The sequence below is a fragment of the Hyaena hyaena genome, unplaced genomic scaffold, assembly GCF_003009895.1.
Source record: "Hyaena hyaena isolate Hyena2069 unplaced genomic scaffold, ASM300989v1 scaffold_1129, whole genome shotgun sequence".
NCBI classification, from domain to species: Eukaryota; Metazoa; Chordata; class Mammalia; order Carnivora; family Hyaenidae; genus Hyaena; species Hyaena hyaena.
The window spans coordinates 299,106-326,693 of record NW_024081761.1 but is presented as its reverse complement, the minus strand read 5'-3'; the positions used below and the strand labels follow the sequence as shown (position 1 = coordinate 326,693).

The following is a 27,588-nucleotide window of genomic DNA, read 5'->3' as shown; positions in this document are numbered from 1 at the left end:
TTTCAGATTCTGTATCTCCCTCTCTCTCTGACCCTCCCCTGCTCATCCTGTCTCTATCTCTCTCTCAAAAATAAAACTTAAAAAAATTTAAAATTGAGATGCCCAATGTTTTGGGTGTGTGGTGGCTGGTATACACTCTCCCTTTCTAGACTATACTTCTATTGATGCAGCCCAAAACAAAATTAGTTTCTGGTAGCCGTATCACTTTTTGATTCAAAATAGGATTAAACCATAAAGACTTTTATTTTCACTTAATTAGGTTGCATCTACTTAAGACGTGGCATCATTGGTTGTGTAGGCCCTCAGATAATTTATCTTAATCAATTTATATTGTTGGGCTTTATCTGTCTCACCTATCAGGATTTTTAGGAACCTTGATTCTGGGCTCCAATGTACTTATTATTCCTATCATGTCACACCCAAATTCTAGGTCTTCTTCTAAATTCTTGACACAATAAGAGAATTGGATAGTACCCCGTTGTTGAATCATTAAGCAGCACCCTTTGGTACAGTTGGTTGCCCAACGACAAGTGAATTCTCCTTGTTTTATTATCATCCAGCCTAAAGTTATCCAGATCATATACCAGGGGATCAGGACTGACCTCACCAGATGCTGTGTTGAGGTCCACATTTACTGTGCCTACAAAAGTGCCCTGATAATAGGGGTCAAATAGCCCAAATCAAAGAAGGAAGTGATGTTAATCAACTACCCCCATGTTTAATGTACCCATGAAGACTCACTGAAATTTTAGGGCCTCTAAAACCATACTTTTAAAATAATCAACCCCAGGGGCGCCTGGGTGGCTTAGTCGGTTAAGCGTCCGACTTTCACTTAGGTCATGATCTCGCTGTTCGTGGGTTCGAGCCCCACGTTGGGCTCTGTGCTGACTGCCAGCTCAGAGCCTGGAGCCTGTTTCAGTCTGTGACTCCCTCTCTCTCTGACCTTCCCCTGCTCATGCTGTTTCTCTCTCTCTCTCCTAGAAATAAATAAAAAATAAAATAAAATAAAATAATCAACCCCGATAACATGCCCGAGATAAACACCAAGTTTACTTTTCTGGAAGAGGACTCAACTCTCTTCTGGGCTATGGTTTCCCTCTCTGCCAGTGAGGACCCAACACTGCCAATGGCAACACTCTGCCTGTCATCCTGGGTGGGCAGTTCCTACAGCACACAGGCCAGTCACCACACTTTTTTTTCATCCTCTAGTGCTGAGAAAAGCTGAGCACCTAGTAAGTATGTCACAGAAGAGAGTGTCTGTCACATCACCACATCTTCCCTGGCTGAGTAGGTAGTGTTCTGAAATATGAAAGACTCAAATCTCAGCCATCGTGTCACTCGAGACAAGCCAAATCTACCTCTTTTTTACAGGAAGGAAGAGAGATTACTGAGATTGAGCTGTTATTATTGCTCTCATCATTAAGTTTTCCCTTGCATGTTGTTATCAATCCCATCTGCCATTGTATCAGTAGGGTACAGCCACTTCCCGTGTGGTGGAGGCATAATGGGAGCTCCCCAGCCACCAGGTGGTACTTCAGAAGCCTTTGAGGGAAAGCACAGATGCCAATCATGGGGGGAGGTGGGGAACTGCATTGTCCTCTCCCCTGGTGGGGCCAGTCCTTTCCTGAAGCTCTGTCCGAGTGCTCACCAGTGCATCGGACCACACTGGGAATCCCAGACTCAGAGTCTTGTTGCAGTGGAGGCATGAAGATATGTAAGCAAGCCATGGGGCAGCTGTGAGCTGTGAGGAAGCATGTGCCCTGGGCACAGAGCCTCATGGACTCATCTCTCTTTGTGCCTTGTTCCTCAGTAGTTCACGTGAGAGAGAGGACAGTATCCTGGAATAGGGACGTGTACGGAGAAGGAGAAAATTGGACAGACTCTAGATATTCTGGGAGGGAGAGATAACATGACTTGCAGATGTGGGAGGGTGAGAGAAGAGGAGGAATTTAGATACGCTGACTACCAGATTGTGAGCTTCAGCTTCTGGAGGATGCTTTTACCAAACTGAGCTGAAGATGACTTGGGTGAGAAGGCTGGGGAGGGAAGTCAGCCCCGTTTGTGAACTGTCAAGATTGGGATGCTTATTAGACAATTACCTAGACCTCGAAAGAAAGCATCTGGTAGTATGAGTCCGTAATGTGGGAAGAGCCTGGGATGGAGACATACATGATGGAGTCAGTACTATAAACCAGGGAGCTGGATAAGATCAGATAAGATTGTGATACTGAATGTTTCAGTCAACCATGAAGTGCTTTACACACGTGCGAGGTTATTCTCCTGTCCATGCCTAGCTGAGCATATCACTAGTCCAAGTAAATGCTGTCTAATGTCAGCTCAGTCCTATGGAATGTGACCCGGAGTCATCTGAGGGAGCGAGACAGAAAAGGAAAAGGAGTGGGCTGACCACAATCCCTTCCAGGACCCTGGGACAGCTGCTGGGTTCACTTGTGCCCCAGTACTACTCAGAAAGTGTCATCCTCCAGGCACACTGCCAGTGCAATTAATCATGTTAATATCTATAAATAAAGTGCAATCAACAGTTACTTTAACAGTGCATCGCTAATTATTGGTAGGATCTGTCACTGGAAAAGGGTATTTTTGCCAATTTTGTCATGTCTGTGGCAAGTATCAGGAATACAGTTGGAGTTTCTGAGAAAACAGGATGATCAAATCATTAACAGCTTCCATGATACAGGTGGGGCAGGTTTGGGCCATCAATGTGATTATTACAGCTGGGGAATAATGGCACTTGAAAGAAATATTTCAACTAGAATTTCCTCTCCACTTGCTGTGTAATGATTTCTTGCTGTATCTCACAGGAGGGTTTGTTTTTGAAGGAGATTCTGGGAGCACCTGGGTGGCTCAGCTGGTTAAGCATCCCACTCTTATTTTGGCTCAGGTCATGATCTCACAGTTCATGAGATCAAGCCTCATATCAGGCTCTGCAATGACAGCAGGAAGCCTGCTTGGGATTCTCTGTTTCCCTCTCTCTCTGCCCCTCCTCCTCATGTGCCATGTGCGTGCATGCTTGCTCTCAAAATTAATAAACATTTAAAAAGGAAAGAAAAGAAAGAGACTCTGTAATAGGATTTCTCTGGCAGTCAGTAGTGCTGAAGAATATAGGGGATGTAGTAATTGCATGTCCCATAGTATGGTGGCTCAAAGGAAATTTGATCCAAAGTTCGTAGGAGGCTAGGCTACTGAGGCTGTAGCAACTGTCCCAGGATGCTTGCACCTCCTCCTCATTTGCGTATCAATTCATTAATTCAAGGAACACCGACCAAGCTACTCCTAAAATCAGCCACTGGGACAGGTGGGTGAGTGGGACTTCCCCAGAAGCGTACACAGACCAGTGAGAGTGAGAAACATGTAATCAATGCAGTGGTGGGAACAGTTAGCCCATATTCAGTAGTGACTACGCACAAGGTTTTTCTCATTTAATCCTTTTAACAACCCTGTGCTTTAGATACTAATTTCAGTAGTCACAGTCTCCAATTGAGGAGACTGAGAACAGAGAACTGAGACACGGAGAGATTAAGTAGCTTGGTTAAGGTTGTATAATAATAGTGAGTGAGCTGCTGAGACTTGAACCCAACTCCCATCAGTTGCACTGTGACCTCAGGGCCTTTACCAATCATGTCATCATCTTTATGTTTATAGCTTCTATCCCAATTCCCACTCTGCAGAAGCAAATACTTTCAGCTACTTTAACTGTAAATATCTTTTAAAATATACCTCCATGGTGCTCCTGGGTGGCTCAGTTGGTTAAGTGTCCGACTTTGGCTCAGGTCATGATCTCACAGTTCGTGGGTTCAAGCCCCACGTCGAGCTTTGTACTGACAGCCATGTCAGGCCTGGAGCCTTCTAATTCTGTGTCTCCCTCTCCCGCTGACCCTCCCCTGCTCAATGTCTCTATCTCTCTCTCAAAAATAAATTCAATAAGCATTAATTAAACATTAAAAAACATTAAACATTTAAAAAATTAAAAATAAATAAATAAAATATACCTCCATATATTTTTAAATGCTTTATTTTAGTTTTAGTTTTAGCTTTATTGAAATTTATTACAGAAATGAGGATGTAGCTCCTAAGTTCACTACAGCCACAGACTCTTCCCCATCTTTTCACATTAGCTCTATCATAAATTTATAAAGGTAATTATTCATGTCTGTGTCATTATGTAAACTTGGTTTATAGCTGAACTAAGTAGTATGCTGTGATTACATTCTCTCTTCCCCCCAGGTATTGGTCATTTGTATCTCTAGCTTGGCTCTTTCCCTGATCTCCATACTCATACCTAATTGGCTATGAGACATCCCCATTTGGATCTCCCATTTAATGTACAAAAAACTGAGTTCTTGATCTGTCCCATAGCCCATTGCCTTCTCCTACATGTAGATTTTAGGGTTAATAGAAATCCCACCTTTCCATTAACTCAGGCCAAAACCACTGGAATCAACTCTGAATCCTCGCTATCATTTAATCTACTAGAAAATTCTGTTGTTTTATCTTTAAAATCAGATGGATGACTTTTCACCACCTCCACTGCTTTCTCTGGACCAAGCCACAGCACCTCTCACTAGGTTCATTGCAGTAATCTCCTGACGGATGGCCCTGCTTCTGGCCTTGTCCCCTCAGACTATTCTCAGTGCATCAGTCCGGCTGATCCTGTTAAAATAAAGTCACATTGTGCTACTTTTCTGCTTAAATCCTTTTAATGGCTTCCATTCCCACTCAGAGGATAAGCCAAAATCCTTTTGATAACCTGCGTGATCTGGTCTTTCACAGCCTCTCTGATCTCGCCTTTTATACTTTCTTCCTTTTCCCCTCTTTTTCCTTTCTCAGGGATAGCAGATACACTCCCACCTCAGGGCATCTGCACTTGCTCCTTGGTCTGGGTGCCATCTTCTCCTGTTAGCTACATTGCTACCTTTCTCACCTCATTCCCTCAGGTCCTTACTCAAAAGGCGTTCTATTTTGAAGCCTTTCTGTTTACCATTTTATTTAACCCCTCAACACTACCTAACCCCTTTCTTTACTTTTTTCTTCTCTACATTTCACCATGTGTGTGTGTTATATGCATTTATAAATGTGTGTGTGTGTGTGTGTGTGTGTGTGTGTGTGCGCAATTTATTTTGCTCATTGTCTAGCTTCAGAAGAAATATAAACCTTATGAAGGCAAATGATTTTTGCCTGTTTGGTTCACTAATGGATTCCCAGCACCTAGTAGAGTACTTGGCAAATCATTATATTCCATAAATACTTATTGAATGAAGAATAAACAAATGAATTATATGGGTTTTATTTGCTGTATGAAGGTGTATGCCCATGTGCCCATCACTAATTTATCCCAAACTCTGTTAGACATTTAAGTCTCTTAATAAATACATCAGGTTTTACTTCTTTCTGTAGAGGACAGCCTTTTGGGGCATAGAGCAGGGAGTAACGTGGAGAGGGAAATGAAGACAACCAGTGCAATAAAACAAATGTCCATACACACGAGTTAGTTTCTGAGCTCTCTGTACAATTCCATTCATTTACTTTGCACATATGCTACAGTGGCCCAGTCCATTCTGGACACTAGTCCAGTAGAATTCTAACTAGTTTTCCTATCCGGTAAAGTCTCCCAACTGGTTCTTCTCCAAAAGAATCTTGACTGTTCTTGGCATTTTGCATATCCAAATAAAGTTTAGAAGTACTTTGTCAAGTTGTAATCTGATTGGAATTAAGTTCAATGTGTAGATCACTTTGGAGAATATCTTTATAATATTGAGTCTTCCAGTCTATGAACATGGTACCTCTCTTCATTTATTTAGACAGTTCCTTTACTCAGTAATGCTTTATCTTTTTTTTCTGTAAAAAATTATTGGACTTTATTTGGTAAACATATTACAAGGCATTGATGTTTTTTTGGATGCTATTTTAAATGAGTTTTTTTTTCTATTTTTTTTAACTTGGGGTTTTATTTTGGTATAAAATTAAAGTTATTTTTGCTTACTGACACTGATGGCCATTAATCTATCAGTCATAGATAAACATCCTTATTTATTCTAATATTTTTTCTGTAAGGTTTTTGGATAGTTTTACATATCACATCATCTGGCAATAAAATAATGACAATTAATTCTTCATGTCAAAACTTTATACCTTTTATTTCTTTTCATGCCTTGTTTCACTAACGAAGACCTCAAGTACAATGTAGAATAGAAGTAGTCATGTATCTTATTCCTAATTTAATTGGGAAGCTTTCTATATTTCACCATTAAGTGTTCCATTGCTATAGCCTTGTCTTTAGATGCCCTCTATCAGATAAGCAAATTCCTCTTTTATATCGTTTAATTAAAGCTTTGTATCATAAGTAGTAGATGCTTGATTTTATCATATTTTCTATATTCATTTAGATAATTATATGATTTTTCCCTCTTTATTCTGTTATGGACACAATTGTCCATAATTATGCCTGCCCTGTCAGTGCAGAGCCTACTTGGGATTCTCTCTTTTTTCTCTGCCCCTCCCTCTCCCTCTCTTCGTTTCTGTCTGTCTGTCTGTCTCTCTTTCTCCCTCTCTCAAAATAAATAAACTTTGGGGAGAAAAAAGCTAACTTTGACTTTGGCTTTGTTGACTCTCTCTAAGTATATTTGTTTTCTAGTTCATTAATTTTGTTCTTATACTTATTATTTCATTCCTTCTACTTTGTATTTAATTTGTTGTTCTTTTTCCAAGTTTTTGAGGTAGATGCTTTGATCACTGATAATCAGCCTTGCTTTGTTCCATATTATACATTTAAAGCTAAAAAATTTTCCGTCAATCTGATTTTAAGCATTTATGTAGAAAAAAGCTACCATTCTCTTCCTGTGTGTTTCTCCTTTACTCTCATACCACTACCACACCCACAACACTTCTAACACAAATCCTGTTGCGTTTTCCCACACCAAGCAATTCTGTGACACCAACTGGGTATCCTAAAATTTAGCTCCATTCTGATACTATCTACCTGAGGGTAATGTCAGATTCCACAGGGAAAGGGATCAGGCTTATGAGACTGCCTGCCACTTTGGATGCCAATGATAAGAGGTAGATCCTGTGTTACCCACAACTTCTGTCCAACATGGCTACAAATCAGGGATTCCCATGACCTCTTCTTTGTTGGATTTGGTTATTTGCTGGAACGGTTTATACCATTCAGGGAAGCATAACAGTGTATTAAAAGATGTGATAAAGGATACAGGTGAACAACCAGATGAAGAGATACATAGGGCAGGTATGTCATTCTTCCAGTATATAGATAGGTTTGCCAACTTGGGAGATCTCTGAACCCAGGCCTATTAGTATTTTATGGAGGCTTCCGTATGTAGGCATGATCAATAATTAACCCCTTTCAATCCCTCTCTCCTCTGGAGAATAGGAAGTGGGGCTGAAAATTCCAAGCTTCTTTTTGTTTTTTAAGTGTATTTATTTATTTTTGAGACAGAGAGAGCATGGGCAGGGGAGAGGCAGAGAGAGGGAGACAGAGGATATGAAATGGGTCCTGTGTTGACAGCAGAGAGCTGGACTCGGAACTCGAACTCACAAACCATGAGATCATGACCTGAGCTGAAGTCGGACACTTACCGACTGAGACACCCAGGCACCCCTGAAAATTTGAAGCTTCTTTTCCTGGCCTGGTCTTTCTGGTGACCAGCCCCCATCCAGGAGCCCACACAGAGTTGCTTCAATAGAACAAAAGATGCCCCTAGTTCTTTTTATCACTTAGAAATTTACAAGGGTTTCAGGAACTCTTTGTCACAATGGGGATAAAGACCAGATATGTACTTCGTTTTATAAATCACAATGTTACAGTATTGTATGTATTTTGAAATGTATGCTTTTCATTATCATCTGGTTCAATATACCTCTAATTTTTATTGTGATTTTTACTTACACCCATGGTGCATCTAGAAGTGTATTTCTTAGTTTCCAAACATATAGAAACATTCTAATTATTTTTGTTATAGATTTCTAGCTTAAATGCATTATGGTCAGTTCTCGTCCTGCCTAACATCAGGCTCTGCTGTTAATTAACTTCCTTCCAGAATGTCTTCCATGACATCTCTGGGTTATGGTTGGGTACAAAAACATGGACCACAATACCTCTTTCCTTTCCAGTACAGAAAAATATGTGTGAAAAGGCAAGTTGAAATGAGAGTAATGTGTGAATGCAATAAAGCGTTAACTCAGCAAGCTTGGGGTACTCAAGCCCTACACTTCAAAAAAATTTGTTAATGTTTTATTTATTTTTGAGAGAGAGAGAGACAGAATGCAAGCAGCTGAGGGGCAGAGAGAGGGGGAGGCACAGAATCTGAAGCAAGCTCAAGGCTCTAAGCTATCAGCACAGAGGCCAATGCAGGGATCGAACCCATGAACTGTGAGATCTTTACCTAAGCCAAAGGTGGATGCTCAACTGACTGAGCCACCCAGGCATCCCTCAAACTCTACATATTTTAAAGAAAGGACTGGTTCTTGACTGCTTCTTGAGAGATAACCTCTAAGCCCTTAGAATATCCTGCCTGATAAGAATTCTTTATATAACAGAACTTGGGCCACATTAGATATTTTATATTAACAGTACAATAATGGTAAACAGCTATGTTTGTTCACCTAGGGCTCTGAGCTATGCTTTTTGACCTCTGATGATGGGAATGAGGACCGACTAGTTAAGGTCCATCATTTGGGAACTCTTTGCCACCCACAAAGAACCTTGGACATTGGGGTGCCTGGGTGGCTCAGTCAGTTAAGCATCCAACTCCTTTATTTCGGCTCAGTTCATGATCTTGCAGTTCATGGGTTAGAGCCCTGTGTCTGGTTCTAAACTGTCAGTGCAGAGACTGCTTGGCATCTTCTCTCTTCCTCTCTCTACCTCTCTCCCACATGCGCACTCTCTCTCACTCTCTCAAAAATAAATAAATAAACTTAAAAAAAAGAAGAGAATCAAGAAAAAGAACCTTGGGCATCAAGGTTTAGGTTAAGTTTCCCATTTGGCAATACTTGATATGTGCTGTCACACATCATGGCTGGGAGAATTAGGTGCTGTCTGTGCCTCTCCATTGGGAGATGATAACTGGAAGCCTATGCCTGGTTTCTCCTGGACCCCACCTTGTATCTTTTTCCTTTGTTGATTTTAATCTTGAATCCTTATGCTGTAATAAACCATTAACTATGAGACTAACAGCCTTTCTGGATCCTATAAGTCCTTCTAGTGAATTGTCAATCTTCAGGGTGATCTTGGGGTCCTCCAGTACAATGGTACTCAAAAATATTGAGGAAACCATGGTGTCAAAAGTCTGTTGATAATGATTCCCTTTGCCTAACTCATGCAACCTTATGTAATACCAAAATTCAGTAATTTTGATGATGTTAATATCATACAGGTAGTGTTAATAATTCATCAGAACTCCTAAATACATCAGATAAAAAACATGAGATTGCCTCCACTCCCTCTTGAGGCTCCTCATAAAATAATATTAAAGGAACTACAAAGGGCATAAGCAGTAGGAGACTTTTCCTTTGACCCTTTAATTATAAATTTAGACAATTAGGAATGTCCTAGAACATGAGGAAAACCACCATCATGGTCCAAAATAAAAAGATCAACTGACCCTGGGTGGGGGAGGGGTAGGCAGGGGAGACATTAAAAGAAAAGAAAGAATTCTAATTAATATGGATCATTGAGGACCAAGAAATATCAGTGAAAACAAGATATCTAAATACTGTTTGGGAAAATTTTCAGAAAGTATAAGTATAAAATAAAAGTACAAAGAGACCATCTTTAAACCTCCTTGAGAGGAAAAAAAAAATCTACAAAAGAATGGCATCAAATGTTCACCCCAGCTAGAACATGAAGTGCTTGGAAACATTGTGACAATGTAAAATGATTCTAAGATAAAATAATTTTAACCTAAATTCTAAACCCAGCCAACTTTCTTTTAAGAATTAGACCACAATAAAGATTATTTTAACTACCTATGAACCCTCACTGGAAAAAAAAGTTCTCAAAGACATACTCAAGCATAATAAAAATTGTTTCTAAAAAGGGGAAATGATGTGGGTTTTAAGAAACTGCAGTGAACAAAGAAATGGGAATATTTCAACCATAGAGTAAATGTTTGTTAATTTGGCTGTGAAACATAATGGAATGGCAACAACAACAAAAAAAGGTTTTTTTAATTGTTTATATGTATCTTAAAAGACAAAAGCATTCTTAATTAAATTCTGGGAGGAAGAAGATTTGGATACAAAATCAACAGTGTGATTTAATAGACACATGGGAATTTGGCCCCTGCAGATAGAGAATGCACATTAAACACATAAGAGCACAAATGAATGAGACAGGATAGGACAGAATAGCATAATATTTTAAATGGTTGAAACTATTAAGTCATGTTCTCTGAACTCAAGGGGATAAAACTGGAAGACCAAAGTGTAGCCCTCTGCAATACGTGTCGTTTCAGGATTGTTAAAGCCCATTATTAATTTATATATAATAAAACTAACCAATTTTAAGTGTACAAGTTTTGTCACAATTATACAGTCATGTAACTGCCACCATAATCATGACATGATTATTTTTGTCATCCCCAAAGATTTCCTAGTGATCCTCTATGATCAGTCCCCTCCTCCCACCACCAGTTCCTAGTTCCCACGGATCACTTTGTGTCACTGTAATTTTGCTTTTCCCAGAGTTTCATATAAAGGGAATCATATGCGTTGTCTTATGTGTGGAGATCCTTTCACTCAGCATAACGCTTTTGCGATGTATTGTGTTGTTTTTTTTATTGTAGTATTTTTCATTTGGTTGCTGACTGGTATGGTATTCCATTGTATGGATATACCTCATTTTGTTTGTCCATTCACCATTTGATGCTACATTTGGGTTTCTTTTCAGTTTGGGCTCACAGCAATTGCATACAAGTCTTTGGATGAAGGTGTGATTTTATTTCACTTGGGGAAATAACTAAATGTGGGATTTCCGGGTCATTTGGCATGTGTAGGTGTAACCTAGGGGAGACTGCCAAACTGTTTTTCCAAAATGGCTTTAATATTTTGCATTTCCAGCAGAGCTTGAGAGGCAGTTGCTCTCCATCTTGGGCAATAAGTCATATTATCAGTCTTTCCTTTCAGCTATTCTTGTGCGTGTGTAGTGGTATCTCACTATGGTTTAACCTTCTTTTGATGAAGTGCCTGTTCAGATCTTTTGCCTCTATCTTTGTTAGGTTGTTTTTCTGAGTTGTAGGAATTCTTTATACATTCTGGATGTAAGTCCTTTATGGGCTGTGTATTATACAAATACTGTCCTTCAGCCTATGGCTTAGCCTTTGTCTTTCCTACAAATGCGTTTGGAGAGGGGCGCCTGGGTAGCTCAGTCAGTTAAGCTTCCGACTTCAGCTCAGGTCATGATCTCACAATTCATGGGTTTGAGCCTTGCCTCGGGCTCTGTGCTGACAGCTAGCTCAGAGCTTGGAGCCTCCTTCCGATTCTCTATCTCCCTCTCTGACCCTCCACTGCTCATGCTGTCTCTCTCTTTCTCTTTCTCAGGAAAAAAAAAAAAAAAAACATTAAAAAAATTAAAATGCGTTTGAAGAGCAAAAGTTTTTAACATTAATGAAACACAAGGTATCAGGTTGTTGTTTTTTTAATGCATTGTGCTCTTTGTATCCATCTAAGGAATCTTTATTAACATTTTCTCCTATGCTTTCTTTTAGCACTTCCATAGTTTCAGTGCTTACATGATCCATTTGCGTGAAATCCTTCCTATCATGTGAAGTAAAGGTCATGGTTCTTTTGTTGTTGTTGTTCCAAATAGATACCCAACTATTCCAGGACTATTTGTTTAAAAGAGTATATCCTTTCTGCATTAAGTTATGTGCTCCCTTTCTAGAACATGACTTGACCATAGAAATGAGGGTCTAATTCTGGCCTCTTCATCCCGTTCCGTTCATCAGTATGTCTGTTTTGTGAACTCCTCCTTGATTACTGATTACTGTGGTTTTATTCTATGCCTCAAAGGTAGTGTTTCTTTTTTCCAAAATGATTTTGATTATTCTAGGTTCTTTATATTTGCATATAAATTTTAGAATCAGTTTATCGACATCTACAAAAGGTATATTGAGCTTTTGATTGGAATTACATTGAACTTACAGATTATGGAAGAATCAATATCTTAACAACGTTAATAAGTCTCTTGATATATTAATGTGAAATATTCCTCCATTTATTTATATCTTATCTAATTTTTCTCAGCAGTGTTTTGTTTTCAGTGTACAGGTCTTGCACATGATTTGCTAAATTTATCTAAGAGTATAAATGTAAATGTGTTTTTAAATTTCAATTCTTTTTTTTAATTTCAATTCTTAATTATTTCATTTCTAGTATATAGAAATCATGTTGCTTTCATATTAACCTTGTTGGCCTTGCAAAACTTGTTTTAGTAGTTTTTTGTAGATTCCTAAGGATTTTCTCCATAAAGAATCATTGCATCTGCAAATAAAACAGTTTTACTTCTTCCTTTTTAATGTGTGTATCTTTTATTTCTGTTTTCTGTCACTGGCTGGACCCTCTAGTACAATGTCAAACAGAAGTAGTGAGAGTATATGTCCTAGCCTTATTTCCTAACCTTAGGAGAGAAGATGTATGGTCTGTCATCATTAAGTTTAATTTTAACTGTAGTTTTTTTTATAGGTGTCTTTCTTTTTTTTTTTTTATGTTTATGTATTTTTGAGACAGACACAGAGTGCAAGTAGGGGAGGGGCAGAGAGAGGGAGACACCGAATCCAAAGCAGACTCCAGGCTCTGAGCTGTCATCACAGAGCCCAATGCCAACCTTGAACTCACAGACCATGAGATCATGACCTGAGCCAAAATTGGACGTTCAACTGACTGGGCCATCCAGACTACCCTCTTTTTTTTTTTTTTTTTTTAAGTTTATTTATTTTGTTTTGAGAGAGAAAGAGAACACAAGCAAGGAAGTAACAGAGAGAGAGGGAGAGAGACAGAATTGCAAGCAGACCCTGAGCTGTGAGCGCAGAGCCCATCGCAGGGCTCAAACCCATGAACCGAGCCATGAGATCATGACCCAAGCCAAAATCAAGAGACAGACACCCAACTGACCGAGCAACCCAGCCAGTCCGATAGGTCTTTCTTATTAGAAGGAAGCCCACTTCTCTTCCAGTTTTCTGAGAGCATCTGTCCTGAATGGTATTAACTTTTTTCAAATGATTATTTTGTGTCCGTTGATATGGTTTTTCCTTTTAGTATGTTGATATGTTGATTTACTTTGATTAATATTTTCAATTGTTAAGCCAAACTTGCATTCCCAGAATAAATCCCACTGGTTCAGGATATATCTCCTATTTAATATATTCCTGGGTTTAATTTGCTAAAATGTTATTAAAGATAATTGTGTCTGTGTCCATTAGGATGCTAGTCTGTAGTTTTCTTATAATATCTGTGTCTAGTTTTAGTATCAGGATATTGCTGCCCTCATGTAATGAGCTGGGAAATGTTCTTCTGTTTTCTGGAAAAGCTTACATAGAATTGGCATTAATTTTTTTTTTAAGTGGGCTTGACTTTTCTTTGTGAGAAGGTCTTTTACTGTGACTTCAATTTATATAGTGATATAAAACAATTCAGGTATCTATTTTTTTCTTTGGTTTGGTGTGGTGAGGTTTTTTTTGTCTTTCAAGCTAGTTGTTCATTTTCTCTAAGTTGTCAAATTTATTGGGATAAAAATAGTCATAACATTTCTTCATTATTATTTTAATTTCTTTAGGGTCTGTGTTGATATATCCATTTCCATTTTTGATATAGATAATTAATATTTTCTAATTTTTGTTCCTGGTCAGTCTTGCTAGGATATTGGTCTCATTGATTTTCTCTAAGTGTTTCCATTTTTTATATTTCATTGTTTTCTATTCTTATATTATTTCCTTCCTCTTATCTATATTGTGTTTTGTTTTCTCTTGTTTTTTGTGTTCCTCAGTTGAAGCTTAGATCAGTGCTTTGAAATTATGCCTCTGTTCGAATGTAAGCATTTAATGCTGTACATTTCCCTATAAGTATTGCTTTGTCTGGGTCCTACAAATTTTGATATATTGTGTTTTCATTTTCATTCATGTCAAATTAATGTTTACTATACCTTGTGAGGGTTTTTATTTGACTTGTGGGTTATTTGAAAAATATTGTTTCATTCCCAAATATTTGGGGATTTTCCAGATATTATTGATTGAATTCTAGTTTAATTCTATTCTTATTTAGAATATACTTGGTATGATTTCAATCTTCTTGAATTTAATGAATAAAAATTTTTATGGCCCAGAACATGGTTTGTCTTGGTGAATATTTGGTATATACTTAAAAAGAATATGCATTTTGTTGTTGTTAGATGGAGTTTTCATGGGTAAACTAAATGCCATTTAGGTCAAGTTGGTTGATATCATTGCTCAGGTCTTTTATATCCTTACTTCTTTTCTATTTGCTTATTCAATCAATGACTGATAGGGCAGTGTTGAAATCTCTAACTCTACTTGTGGGCTTGCCTATTTCCCCTATTAATTCTGTCACATCTGTTCAATAATTCTGAATTTTTGTTGGTAGATACATACACATTTAAGATAAGGTCCTCTTGATGATCTGATGCTTCCTGGAACTATTCCTTGGTTTGAAATCTTTGATATTAAAATAGGCGCCAAAATTTTTTTGATTACTGTTTACATAGCCTAATTTTTAAAATCTTTTAAAACCTATCTTTGTCATGATATTTTAAATGGGTTTCCTTTAGACAGCATATACGGTTGGGCCTTGGTTTGTTATACTTATTAGGAGTTAGTGGTTACTCTATTTGAAATATACATCTTTATATTATTACCTAGTCTTTATTATTTACTTTCTCCTCTTTACTTTGTTTTTATTTATTCTTTTTAATTTTCATTTATTTGTTTTCTTCTGATTTCTTAGAGTGGAAGCTGAGGTCATTGTTTTGAGATTTTCCTTCTTGTGTAACATAAATTTCCCCCTAAGTGCTGCGTTAGCTGCATTTCACACATTTTAATGTGTCATGTTTTTATTTCAGTTCAGAATACTTTCTCATTCCTCTTTTGATCTATGGATCTATTCTTTGATCTATGGATTATTTAGAAGTGTGAAATCTAGTCCAAAATTCTTGGGGATTTTCCAGATATCTTTTTGCTGTTGATTTCTAATTCATTTCTATTGCACCTAGAAAATATACTTTGAATTTTCTCAGATTTAATTGAGACTGGTTTTAAGGCCTAGAATAGAATATAGTCTAGCTTGTTTAGTGTTCTGGGTGCACTTGAAAAAAATGTGTATTCTACTACTGGTTGGTAGAGTGTTTTTTTAATGCCACTGGGTACACCAAGTCAGTTATTAGTGTTGTTGTTCAAGTATTCAAACCTCTGACTATAACTTGTCTATCCTCACAATTCTATCAGCTTTTGCTTCATGTGTTTTGAGGGTGTGCTATCTGGTGCATAAATATTTAGAATTGTTATGTGCTTTTGATGAATTGACCCCTTTATCATAATGAAACAATATTCTTTGTCCTGGAAATATCCATTGCCCTGACATATACTTTGTCTGATATTAATATAGTCATCCCAGATTTTTTTTTATTAGTGTTAGTATGGCATCTTTTCTTATTCTTTTAGTTTTAATTCAGTTATATTTTATATTTAAAGTACATTTTTTTGTAGAGACCATAAAACTGACTGTTGCTATTTTATTGTCTCAATCTTTGCTTTTTATTTGGATGCCTAGATCATTTACATTTAATGTAATTATGGAAATAATAGGTTTAAATTTACCATTTTGTTATTTGTTTTCTATTTCTGTAAGATTTGTCTCTTCTCATATTGTTCTCTCCCACCCCTTTTTTTCTGTCTTCTCTTGGATTAATTTAATATTTTTAATGTTTATTTATTTTTGAGAGAGAGCGCAAACGGGAGAAGGGTAGAGAGGGAGACAGAACCTGAAGCAAGCTTCAGGCTCTGAGCTGCCAGCACAGAGCCCAATGCGGGGCTCAAACCCATGGACCGTGAGATCATGACCTGATCCAAAGTCGGACGCTTAACTGACTGAGCCACCCAGGTGCCCTAATTTAATATTTTTAAAGCATCCATTTTATCTCCTTTTTTTGGCATGTTAGCTATAAGTCCTTTTAATATTTTAGTCATTTCTTATGGATTTATAACATTCATCTGTAAATGTTTGAGAAAGAGGGAGGCAGAGCTGTCAACGCAGAGCCCCATGTGGGGTTTGAACCCATGAACCATGAGATCATGACCTGAGCCGAAATCAAGAATCAGACGCTCAACTGACTGACCACCCAGGCACCCCCCCATGGTGTTTGTCTTTAATATACACAGCCTAACTTAAAGTAATATTATACCATGTGTGCTACATATAGTATAAGAATCTTATAACAATTCTGGTTTCATATCTTCCCAACAAATGATCCCAATAAAATGATAACTACTCCATTTTAATATCAATTTTTCAATCCAAGAGAAGATTCTTGCTTGGGTTTCATGATTATCCCTAAACAGACAACAATGGACAGGGGCATGAATGTTTGGTTAAACCTAAGTTCCTGCAGAAGCCCTTCTAGAACTTCATAGAATGGGAAGGAGCTCACCAAAAGAACCTGAGAATGAGAATGCAAAGTGCACTAATTAGGCAGAATTAGAGCTACCATACACCACTATAGGCAAACATATCACATTGCAGATTGGCAGGTAGAGAGTTCACACACACTTGCTATAAATTCCCAATATGTTTTGCTAACAATACTGAACTTGGCCACACAAAGCAGGAGCAAATGAAGCATTTCTTTATATGACATTTTCCTTCCCCTTGTATCCCCCAGGGCACACAGCCACCAGTGACACTCTGTAAATCTGATTCCTGTCAAGCTGAAAAAGAAGCCAAATACTCCACCACCCTTTTATATTTGACTTTCATTAGCACTCTGGAAAATTTTTTACAAACAGTATAAGCACTTCTGTGTAAGGCAGTTTCTCAGCCTTGAAACTATTGACATTTTGAACCCGATAATTCTTTGTGTTAAGGGGCTGCCCTGTGTACTGCAGGATGTTTAGCAGCGTCTCTGGACTCTACCCACTATATGTCAGTAACACCTGCCTCCCCAGTTATGACGATAAAAAATTTCTCCAGATAAGGCCAAATCCCTCCCCCCCGGCCCCCCGCCGCCTCCCAGGGGAACGATATTACTCCTGGTTGAGAACCTTTGGTTTAAGAGGATGTTTGCAAACATCAGGATCTATAGTTTCTTGACCCCAAATCAGCACCAACTGTTAGGGGAAAAGCAGAATTAACATTAGGTACCATCAACCCCTCTTCCATATCCCTGCAAGCCCATCTGTCTTTAAGGGACCCTGTCTGTTGCTCCTACTGCAAAAACAGCTCTAGCACCTGGAAAAGGGCAATGCCCAACCACCACCACCATAGCCAATGTTAAAAGAAGAAGGAGTGAGTGGATGAATGGATGGATGGATGGATGGATGGATGGATGAAAATAAAAATACAAAGATTATTCACAGTGTCTCTCTGGAGGAAGGAATGACATAGCTGCATAAGAAAAGGAGATAAGGGTACCTGGGTGGCTCAGTCGGTTAAGCCTCCAACTTCTCCTCAGGTCAGATCTCTCAGTTCATGAGTTTGAGCCCCGCGTCAGGCTTAGTGCTTACAGCTGAGAGCCTGGAGCCTGTTTCAGATTCTGTGTCTCCCTCTCTCACTCTGCCATCCCTGGCTCGAGCTCTGTCTCTTTCTCTCTCAAAAATAAATATACATTTAAAATAAATTTTTTAAGAAAAGGGAATATTTTGCTGTTTCACTAAAAATGTCTATAAATTTTGTTATTTTTACTTTCATGATTTAGAAAATTTGAACTGTTTATTCCTAAACACTTGAAAGTCACATCAAGCATTTTCTCTTTGATAACTATGTCTTTAATTTTCTGGGTTTTTTTTTTAATACACATGTGGATTTTAGTTGACCTTTTGAATACTGTATCACCAAGTCCAAAGCTTGATTTCTTTTTCTTCCAACTTATGAGCAAAGAGCCATATGTGAGTTATTTGTGAATGGCATTTATGTTGGGAAGAAAATGTACCTAGCACAAAAGTAACCTGACACGTCACATTCACTTATGCGCTTTGGGCTTGAGGGCAGGGCCTGGAGTGCATGCCCCCATCACATCTCAAACCTGACAGAGCTTGGGGCCTTCCAGAATTGTATGCTGAGAAAATTGGTGACGATGACGCTTCATCAGGCATGATTCTGGTTACTCCTGTTTTACTTTGTCAAACTGAGATTTCTGGGCAGGATGAGAGGAGGGGTTGGTGAGCTAGGTGCAGGGAATAACCTCCTGAGGGAAGAACAGGTGTTTGAGCCTTTCTTCTTTAGGCAGGCAGAAGCCAGAGGGGAAAGGAACAGGGGAGGTAGTGTGGAAGGAAAAAGATCATTTGTGGGGACAACTCTTGTTTCTCTTTCTCCTCTGCCACCAGCAGAAAGCTGGGTCAAATCCTCCCTCTACAGGGAAAGCAGACACCTGTCCTGCAATAGGGAACCAGCAGCACGAAACTGTCCAATGTCCGCCCCGTGTGCCACTCCCCACTCCTGTAGAAATCTTGTCTCTCCCACTCACTCTGTCCGAGAGGGAAAGGCCCAGCCACCTGGGTCTCTTGAGATCTGGGTTCCAGGAACCAGAGGATCCTGGCTTGCAAAGCGAGGTCATTTATTTACACGACGCAAGTGATGCATGGAGATGCAGAGCAATCCATCTGCCTTAGCAACCAAACAGGTTCCCTTCAGCTCATCCTCCTGCAGAAGCGGTCAAGGCAGGGAGGTTGGGCGAGATGACCTTCCACAGCTGAATCTTTGCTTCTAAAAATAGAAGCATCTTTGGAGAATCGAGGAGGGGAGGGGAGTCTGTGGATGTTGAGGGCAAAACCCGGAGTCCCCAGAGCACTGTCAGTATGAAACTGTATTAATTAGACACAGGCGCCCAGCTCGATTACCTTAGGTATCACAGAAATGGAAACTAAATGAACTGGCTTTTCCCCCCTTTCTGGCAACTCTCCTTGGGCTATAAAAGAGAAAGAGAACCATGTCTTCTGACCTATTTGAATGGCTGCACACTGCCTGAGGAGATGTCTTCCCCAGCAGAGGGAAACAGGGGCTCCTTAGGGACACACCAAGAGAAGACAAGAGCTGAGCCAAGTGGGACCCCCGCAAAAACAGCAGTAGCGGGTCACCACCCATCTCGCCCCATGTGGAGACTACACAGGGCTCTGTCTGAGGCTGGGCAGGGCCAGACAAGTGTCCGAGTATGTCCATGGCTGTGGAGGGCATGCATGGGGTCACGGGGTGGCACTCGCAGCCTTCTGCAGGGTCCTTGTCCGGAGCCACATAGTAGGGGTGATGTGTTTCAGGATCCAGCGGAGCCGCTTGTTGGTCTGCACATGTACTGCGTGACCAGGTTGTGCACAGTACTCTGCTGGGTGGAGGGTTGTCGGCTGAGTGTATATGTGTGCACACACATGCCCCTGTGTGTGTTTTGGGATGGGGGTGGTTGCAGGAGTGTGTGGAAGTATGGCAGCGATCCTGAGAGGACTGGGTAGGGGGAGTGTGTAGGGCTGGAGGAGGCATACGGATGATGGCTATTTGGAGGACTTTGTGCACTCATGGGGCCTATGAGGAAGACTATGGGGGAAGGTCTATAGGAAACAGGGAGAGGTTGTATGGGGGCCTGTTGAGAGGATGCCAGAGGCTGCTTGGGGCTGTGTGCAGAGCACGTCTGGGCCGTTGGTGGAGCTGTGCTGTCCTATACAGTACCTCTTCAGGTAGCTTTGTCCTGGGGGCCCTGGGGGATTTTGGTGGGAAGATGAATAGAGCCACATGGCGGACTGTGTGGGGCTAGTTAAGGCTCCAGGGGCTTCATCCCTGGGGGCTGTGCAGAACCGCAAGTGGCTGGATACAGGGTGGTGGAGGTGCTGGATGGACTCCACAGCTTTGCCATCTGAGGACAGACTGTACTTCCTTAGGGTCAGGAGCTCCCAAAGTCTAGGGATTTCTTCTCCTTATGATTGACGTGGAGGGGGAGACAGCAGGGATTCACAAGATGAGCAAAAGGAGCAATGGTGTCCCTTCCGATGTTGTCCTGCAGCTGGTCCTTACGCACGCCAGGCTGAGGACACTTTCTAACGCGTCTGCTTGTGCTTTCTCAACAGGACAATGTGGATCTTGGAGAGCTGATGTTTTCCCTCTGCTACCTTCCAACTGCTGGCAGGCTGACCATCACCATTATAAAAGCGAGGAATTTAAAGGCAATGGACATAACGGGAGCATCAGGTGGGATATTCTCAAATTCAGACTTCCTCCTGTGGCTCGAACATAGTACTTAGGAAGTCTCTAGTAGAGTAAGAAGGTGCATAAACCAAACTACCTAGGTTTAATCCCACTCCTAGACCTCATGGCTGTGTGACCTTGGGTAGGGTACTTTCCCTGTCTGAGCTTTGGATTCCCTATCTGTAAAATGAGGGTGATAAATAGTATCTGGCTCATTGGGTTGCCGTAAGATTAAATACGTTAATGCATACAAAGTCACAAGAACAGTACCTGGCACATAGGGATTGCTGCCTAATGTGAATCGTCATCATTATTCTCTCGGAGGTCTTCTTCACTATAATTGTGAATTGGACCTACAGTTTACACATGCTGACACAGCTTATCTAATTGGGTCTTTCCTCAGATATAAGTAATCATCATCTCAGTCCTATGGAAGGTTGAAAACAATCGGATATCCTCCTATAAGGCCCGTCAGTGAACTATATGCAGTTTGGTGTTTCCAGTGAATCAAGCCTGTATACTTAGAATCTAAACCATAACCAAAAAATGCCCTGATATGCAGGTCCTACTCTACACATTGCCAAGCAGCCTCTGCAGGGGCTCCCAGAATGTGGCCATAGAATACCCAGTCCACTGGCTGTTGATCACAGAAATCAAAGGACATCAGCTTCAGTATATTTTGCTTACTTACTGGCCTCCAGTATCTTTCCAAGAGAAAAAAAAGAGGTGGCCCCTTCTGGCCTCTCAGTCCCTCCTGGAGAGTGTACGGGCAGTCAGGGCAACACGTGGTTGTACAGACAAGGAGAGAAAGACAAGTCCCCACTGAGCAGAAGGATAGTGAGTAGAACCAGGAAGGTCCCACCTGAAGCAGAGACCGGACTTGCACCTATCCCCCTATGCCAGCATCATGCCACAAGCAGGCTTTGTCCTCTCCCTGACGTGCTGAAATGCTTCCCCCTTTGCAACCCAGTGGGAGGCAGCCCTGGGGCTTGAAGCCCCTGTACTCCCCAAAGCTGTCCCTGTCCTCTAAGTGTTCTGTCTCTCCCTTTCCTAAAGACCTGCTGTTTAGGAAGAGACTGTCTGGGGTGGCTCAGCATCGGGGCCCACAGCCCCGCAGTTTCTCCTGCCTCAGAAATACCTTTGCATCTCTCCCTGCTGCAGTCAGGCAAGTCTGGAATTCTAGCTGGAATGTCTTCTAATTCAGTAACAGATGTTTTCACTCTATTTTTAAATTCCACACACTTTGAGGAGACAGTGTCCTGTGCTTTTTCTTGAATGTATGTCTTAATTATCCTAACGCTAGTCGCTGCCCAGGCGTCATAGTCATTAAAATCCTCAAACTCCAGCCCATAGGCAGGTAAGGGAGGTCTACATCCCATAGTCCATGGAACTCCACCATGACAGAACTGCCCTCTACATCCCACATTTAGCCTCACAGTACCCCTGCTTCTCATGGTTGTACAGATCCCTACGTGAAAGTGTCACTGATGTGTGATGGCAGACGACTGAAGAAGAGGAAAACATCCACCAAGAGGAACACTCTGAATCCTGTTTACAACGAAGCCATAGTCTTTGACGTCCCTCCTGAGAACATTGACCAAATCCACTTGTCCATAGCCGTCATGGACTATGACCGGTGAGATACCTGGAGCTCTTTCTCAGGGCGGGTCAGCTGTGCCCAGGACAGGGAGGGAGGAGGGTGGTGAGGTCACACGTTCTTGGCTGGTGTCCCAGGCTGCAGGAAATGAGTCAAATGGGCACCCCGGGAAAGCTGACTGACAAGGAGTCTCCACTTTCCAAACCATAAAGTCGTATTACCCAACTGCCTCTTTGCGCTCCCCCTTTCATTTCTTTCTCCCTCCTCATCCTCCCCTCCTCCTCGCCTCATCCCCTTTCCATCCCTGCATACTCCCCAGAATTTCAGCTTGGAGAAACGTGGCTCTGCAGGTCTTAATCTTCTCCTGCACAATCCTGCCTGGCCTTCATGGGAAGATTCCACTCAAAATAGCAGAGTGATTACTTTAGCCATACCATCAACATTTCTAAATACATAACTCTGTTATTTTTTTCCCCTTCTTCCAGTGTGTTTAATAAAGATCATTTCCATCCACTTAAGTCTGAAAGCAAACAGAAATGTTCTCTTGAAAATGCTAGAATCAGTATGGATGACAGGGTACATTAAAATGTATAAGATGCTCTGCTTTCTAATTAATACAGCACAGAAGAGATATTTATAGCCTGCATTGTAGCCAATTGTGTATTTAAAGGACAGATTTGAAAAACAGTCATTTTAATATGCAAAGGAAGTACCAACAGGGAATTAGACATGTTAAACCAGTCATTGGACTGAAATGCAGAGTCTCTTTTTAATTGGAAACCTCCCACGTGGTCTGGGTACAAGTATAAAAAAAAGTCATTCTGACTTCTAATATAATCTTACAAATATTATTTGTAGCTGAAAATTTTCCCACATACCCCTGAAATGTCACTAAGGCAGCTTCAGCTCCCTGAACACCCTTTCTAGAAGATGCTTAGGTGAAGCATCTAGAAGCATAACTGTCTTCCAGTTCAGGGAGCACGTGGGTTGGCTCAGCTGCCTATGGGTGTGACAGCCCACATTGGGCAATAGACCTTGTCCTGTCTTCTCTGGACGGAACACAATACCAGCAGTGTCAGGTCACAGGAGGGGACATTGCCCACCAACCGTGGAAAGCTAGGCCAGCTTTTTTCAAGCGATTGCCACGTTTACCGCATCAACAAATCTGATTATATGAGCTCTGCTTCAATTCAGTTCTCAGTAAACTCATGAATCTGCCTGGAAAAATCCATGGCAGGATTCATGGGGCTTCTGCACACAACTGATTTTAATGAGCACAAACTCAAATGTCCTTCACACTCCTCCCACCCGCATGTCTCGCCCTTATTCCCTACATACAAATAGGAGAAAAGTTACTCTTCTTTGCAGGAAGGAAAATGACAGAAAGTCCATGAGCTTGGATCCCAAAGAGTTAAAGGATGGGTCCTATCATTCTAGTTATACAGGCGACTTCTAACCAAAAACTGCTAAGGGGAAAGACTGTCCTAAGGAAGGCACTTACCCAAGGAAAGTTTCGGAAATATTAGCCCCAAAGTTAAAGGATCTAAGTATCTTTCCATAGGAGGGAAATCAAGTTGGGTCAAAGAAGTAAAGGCGGGCTTGGAAGGAAGAAGGGGAGAGCATGAGAGCACATGTTCTCTGAAGAGAAGGTTTGCAAGAAGACCCAAAGTGTATCCCCACCCTGCCCCCTATGTAAACTCCAGACTATGGCTGCTCTACACAGTGCTTCTCCTTTATCTGTACTTGGTTGCATCTTACAGGAGTTTGAGCAGCCATCAATGGGAGGAACTCCTTTCAGATGGCCTCATTACATAGGTTTGAAGACCTAGAGGTCAACCTCGTTCTAGAACCAGAGTTGTCATCCCTAGCATGCATCAGGAACAAACTAAGCCATTACAGAAGCTCAGGTGTGTGACAGCAACCTTCTGCTTTTCCTCTCTGTGCCACCAAGTACTATCTTGGATCCCAAGTTCTATTGGCTGTTAAGCTTGTCCTGTAGTTTTAAATTAGGGAATGAAAAGAACCACCCTTTCCCTAATTTCTCTCAAGTGAGGAGTTGTTGCTCTTACATACCAGAATTTTAAGAAAAAGTTATTGTGGGCCATTTTCACAGTGTAGGTCATAATGAGATCATCGGCGTGTGTCAAGTGGGCAACGAAGCTGAGAGGCTGGGCAGAGACCACTGGAGTGAGATGTTGTCATATCCCCGGAAGCCCATCGCACACTGGCATTCCCTTGTGGAGGTAAGACCCTACTCCCACACGTTCCACTTGGCAGAAGAATAAGTGCTTTACTGTTGAAATGCAGGAGCCACCAAGAGTGTGAGTGTACCAAGGTCTACAGTCACCGACCGGTTTCTCTGGTTGCCTTTTCTGATTGTACAGTTTCTGGCTGGAAATTGCATTCAGTATGAGTTTGAGTCTGTGCTCCCCACCTTTCTGGTTGGTTTTGAACACTGGTCACTCATCCCTCACTTTGATTGTCTTCAAAAACAGGATTCTCAGATTCCACGTTATGGTTTGGGTTGACATTTGGAAGGTGTCTGCAGGATCCAGATGAGTGTGGAGTTTCAGGTTACCATATGGTTACTTACACATAGCATCAGAAAGAACTCAGGACTAGGAGAGAGGAGGCCTGGATTCCAGGACTGGCAGTAGCATTAATTACCAAAAAAAAAAAAAAAAAAAAAAGTCCAGAAGAAGGCAGCCTAAGGTGTTATAGTGACTCTGTGATTACAATAGAGAACTAGACTTCTGTTTTTCTGCTTCACTGTCCCAGTGTGGGGGTTTTTTGAGGTCACCTCATTGAACAAAATGGCTGCTAAGCTCCAACCATCACTTGTCTTTCAGGTCATAAAAAAGGAGAAAGAGGCAAGAGCCAAAAGCACACACATTCTCTTTTAAAGGATTTTCCTTGATGTCTCATGCAACACATCTACTTATATTTAACTTAGTCAGAGTTTAGTCACAGGGACACATGTGGGAAATGTATTCTTTTGTTGGCTGGACATATGCCCAACTAAAAACCAGGGTTTGTGTGCAGGGAAGAAGCAATGAGTGAATACTTGAATCCAGTAAGTCATCATTCTGCCTCACACCTTCATTCATTCACCTACCACCACACCCCTCCTCATTTATTTCTCATTTATGCTTCCCCCATCCATCTTTGTTCATTGACACACACTCTTATTTATGTACTCACTCATTCTTTCAAAAACAAATTGCATTTACTAGGTATCACCTGTGAGAGTCAAATGTCGTATTAGGTAAAGAAAATAAATGTGAATGAGCAGCCTTCCTGTGAAGAGCTTGTAGACCACAAGAGAGACAGAGGAAAGCATGCAAACTAACCACTAAAATGCACAGTCATGAGCTTTAACATCCATATCACACAGAGGTGGGAGGTGAGATTGTCCAGGAAAGCATTCTCCCTCCTGCTCTTGGTTAAGTGATGGGAAGTGAGCCCCTGGGAGCCTGGGTTCCAAGCAGAGAATTTTCCTCTTATTCTCCCAGCACAGGCAGCTCAGCTCCCGGCAAAGCCATGCTGAGAGGCCAAGATAAAGCCTCATCGGCGTGGGTCCCACTGCCATTGAGAGTCAGGAGAGTTGGGTCAAAGCAGACATGGAAAGCAATGGGTCTGGGGAAGAATAGACAGTCTTCCTTTGCTGGAGACGGTGCCCGAGGGAGAAGATCAGCATAGGATGTATGGACTGGTTCTAAGCTTCAGGGCCTTGGGTGTATTCAAGCAGCGCTTAGGGCCCCCTAATTTACAGGTCCCTGAGGTTAACTCTGCCCCTGAGCCAGTGAAGCCAAGACTTATTCTTTCCTGGACTCAAAATTAATCCCTGAGGGAGACCCATGGCACCCCCCCACCCCAAATCACCTGAGAAGTAACTGAAGTCAGATGCTGACCCAACTGCCCCTCACTTCTTCAGCTCCTGGGGGGAGCCCTCAAAGGAGTCCACGTATGGGCTCATTATACTGCCTAAGTCTGTCAGTAGCAGTGACCATCAGGACAGTAGTAATAGACTTTTTGCACCCTTGAGTCACCACTGACTTTAATTCTTGTTTGCAGTCTGGAGTGTCATACAGTGTCACAGAACCCTCTACTTTTCAGGGCCCAGGATGGGAAAGGAGTAAGGTTTAGGGGTGTGGTGTGGGGCTGAGACAGGAGCCCCAATTCGGTGCACAGCAGCTCCTTCTCAGTGCCCTTGCCGGGGAGCAAGGATAGGTGGTGTGTTGTGCACAGGGTCCCAAGTGGCGGTGCACACATGGTACCCAGTGGGAAGTGTGGAAAGTGTGCCTTGGAGGCTTCTTTTCACTGCTGAGGAAGCAGCACTGTCCGATGTTGCTCACTTGGGAGATAGTCCCTAAACCCTGAGTACTTGGTTTTTTGCAAATAAGGATATGATAGCATGTAACTGAGAAATCGGTGTTTTTAGGGTTAAACCACCCAAACTTGGGAGTCGTGTGTTACAGCAGCTAGAATGACTTCAGCTGGTACAACAGTGGTTTCTCAACCACTGTGGCAGAACGACATGCCTGCACACCTTCGTGAGGGGCAAGCGAGGGGGGCTGTCTCTGTCTTGCTGCTTCCTGTCTCTTTGAAGTACGTGCCCAGGACTCCATATTCATCCCAGGAGCGGAAGCGGTACTTTCCCTTTGAAGAATAAACGTGCAGCCAGCAAAACTGGGGCACTGGTACCAGAGGAGATGAAAAGCGGGATTGGAGAGGTCACTGCACTTTGCTGACAGCTGTAAGGATGGAGGGGACTGGATGCAGAACCATCGGTCAGAGCCACTCACTATGGAGTTGGATGGACCTAGATTCAGAACCCGGTGCTGCCACTCACAAGTTGTTTGTTTCACCCTTTCTGAATCTCAGTGTTCTCATCTGCAAAGTGGCCCTAACCACACCTGTCTCCCAAGGGTGGCTGTGAGGCTCAGACAGTGAGGCCACAGTGGCTGTAGACGCTCAGGGAGGCTCCCCATTATGGTCAGTACTGTGTGTGCCCCATGTCGTAAGGGGCTGCCCTGTGTCCTCATGGGACTCTCAGCCATCGTGTTTGCCCTGGAGGATAAAAGGAAGGCTGGAAATCCTACCCCTGCACCCTCAACCTGGGGGAGGGCGCTGGACATAGATGCATGAACTTCAGTTCTGATTCTTCTCCTTTCCTCTCACACTAAGAACCTTTAGATTTTCTGCATTAAAACAAAAAGCTGTGTGTGTGTGTACATAAGCATGTGTGTAAGAATGAATGAGAGAAAAGTCAGAGAGAGATTACGGGGTAGGATTTAGTATAAAGGGAGGCTGGCCTGGCAGAAGCTCTTCACTGCTGGGGGCGGAGGGACCAGGTGAAGACTGAACCCTGAGCCCTGCAGAGACTTGGCAGCCGGCTTGGGGCTGCATCCAGCACAACCCTGACCTTGCCAGGGCAGGTGGCAGATGGAGTCTTCAGAGCCAATGAGTTCAAAAATCCATTTCTCTCTCAGGGTTTCTGGATGGTTTCACTGCACACTCAAAGGTCAGCCAATACAGCTCCCTTCACTCTCCATGATGTCAAAGCC

General features: G+C 41.7%; 1 protein-coding gene across 1 annotated transcript in view; it reads left to right on the top strand.

Moving 5' to 3' along the window:
* SYT9 (synaptotagmin 9) overlaps positions 1 to 26,693 on the top strand; it is a 150,415-nt gene extending 123,722 nt beyond the window's left edge. The window contains exons 4-7 of the mRNA XM_039222435.1: positions 20,307 to 20,427; positions 21,889 to 22,060; positions 24,135 to 24,264; positions 26,631 to 26,693. Of these exons, the coding sequence (XP_039078366.1) occupies positions 20,307 to 20,427; positions 21,889 to 22,060; positions 24,135 to 24,264; positions 26,631 to 26,693 (486 nt within the window). The remainder of the gene's footprint in view (positions 1 to 20,306; positions 20,428 to 21,888; positions 22,061 to 24,134; positions 24,265 to 26,630) is intronic.
* Positions 26,694 to 27,588: the final 895 nt, after the last annotated feature.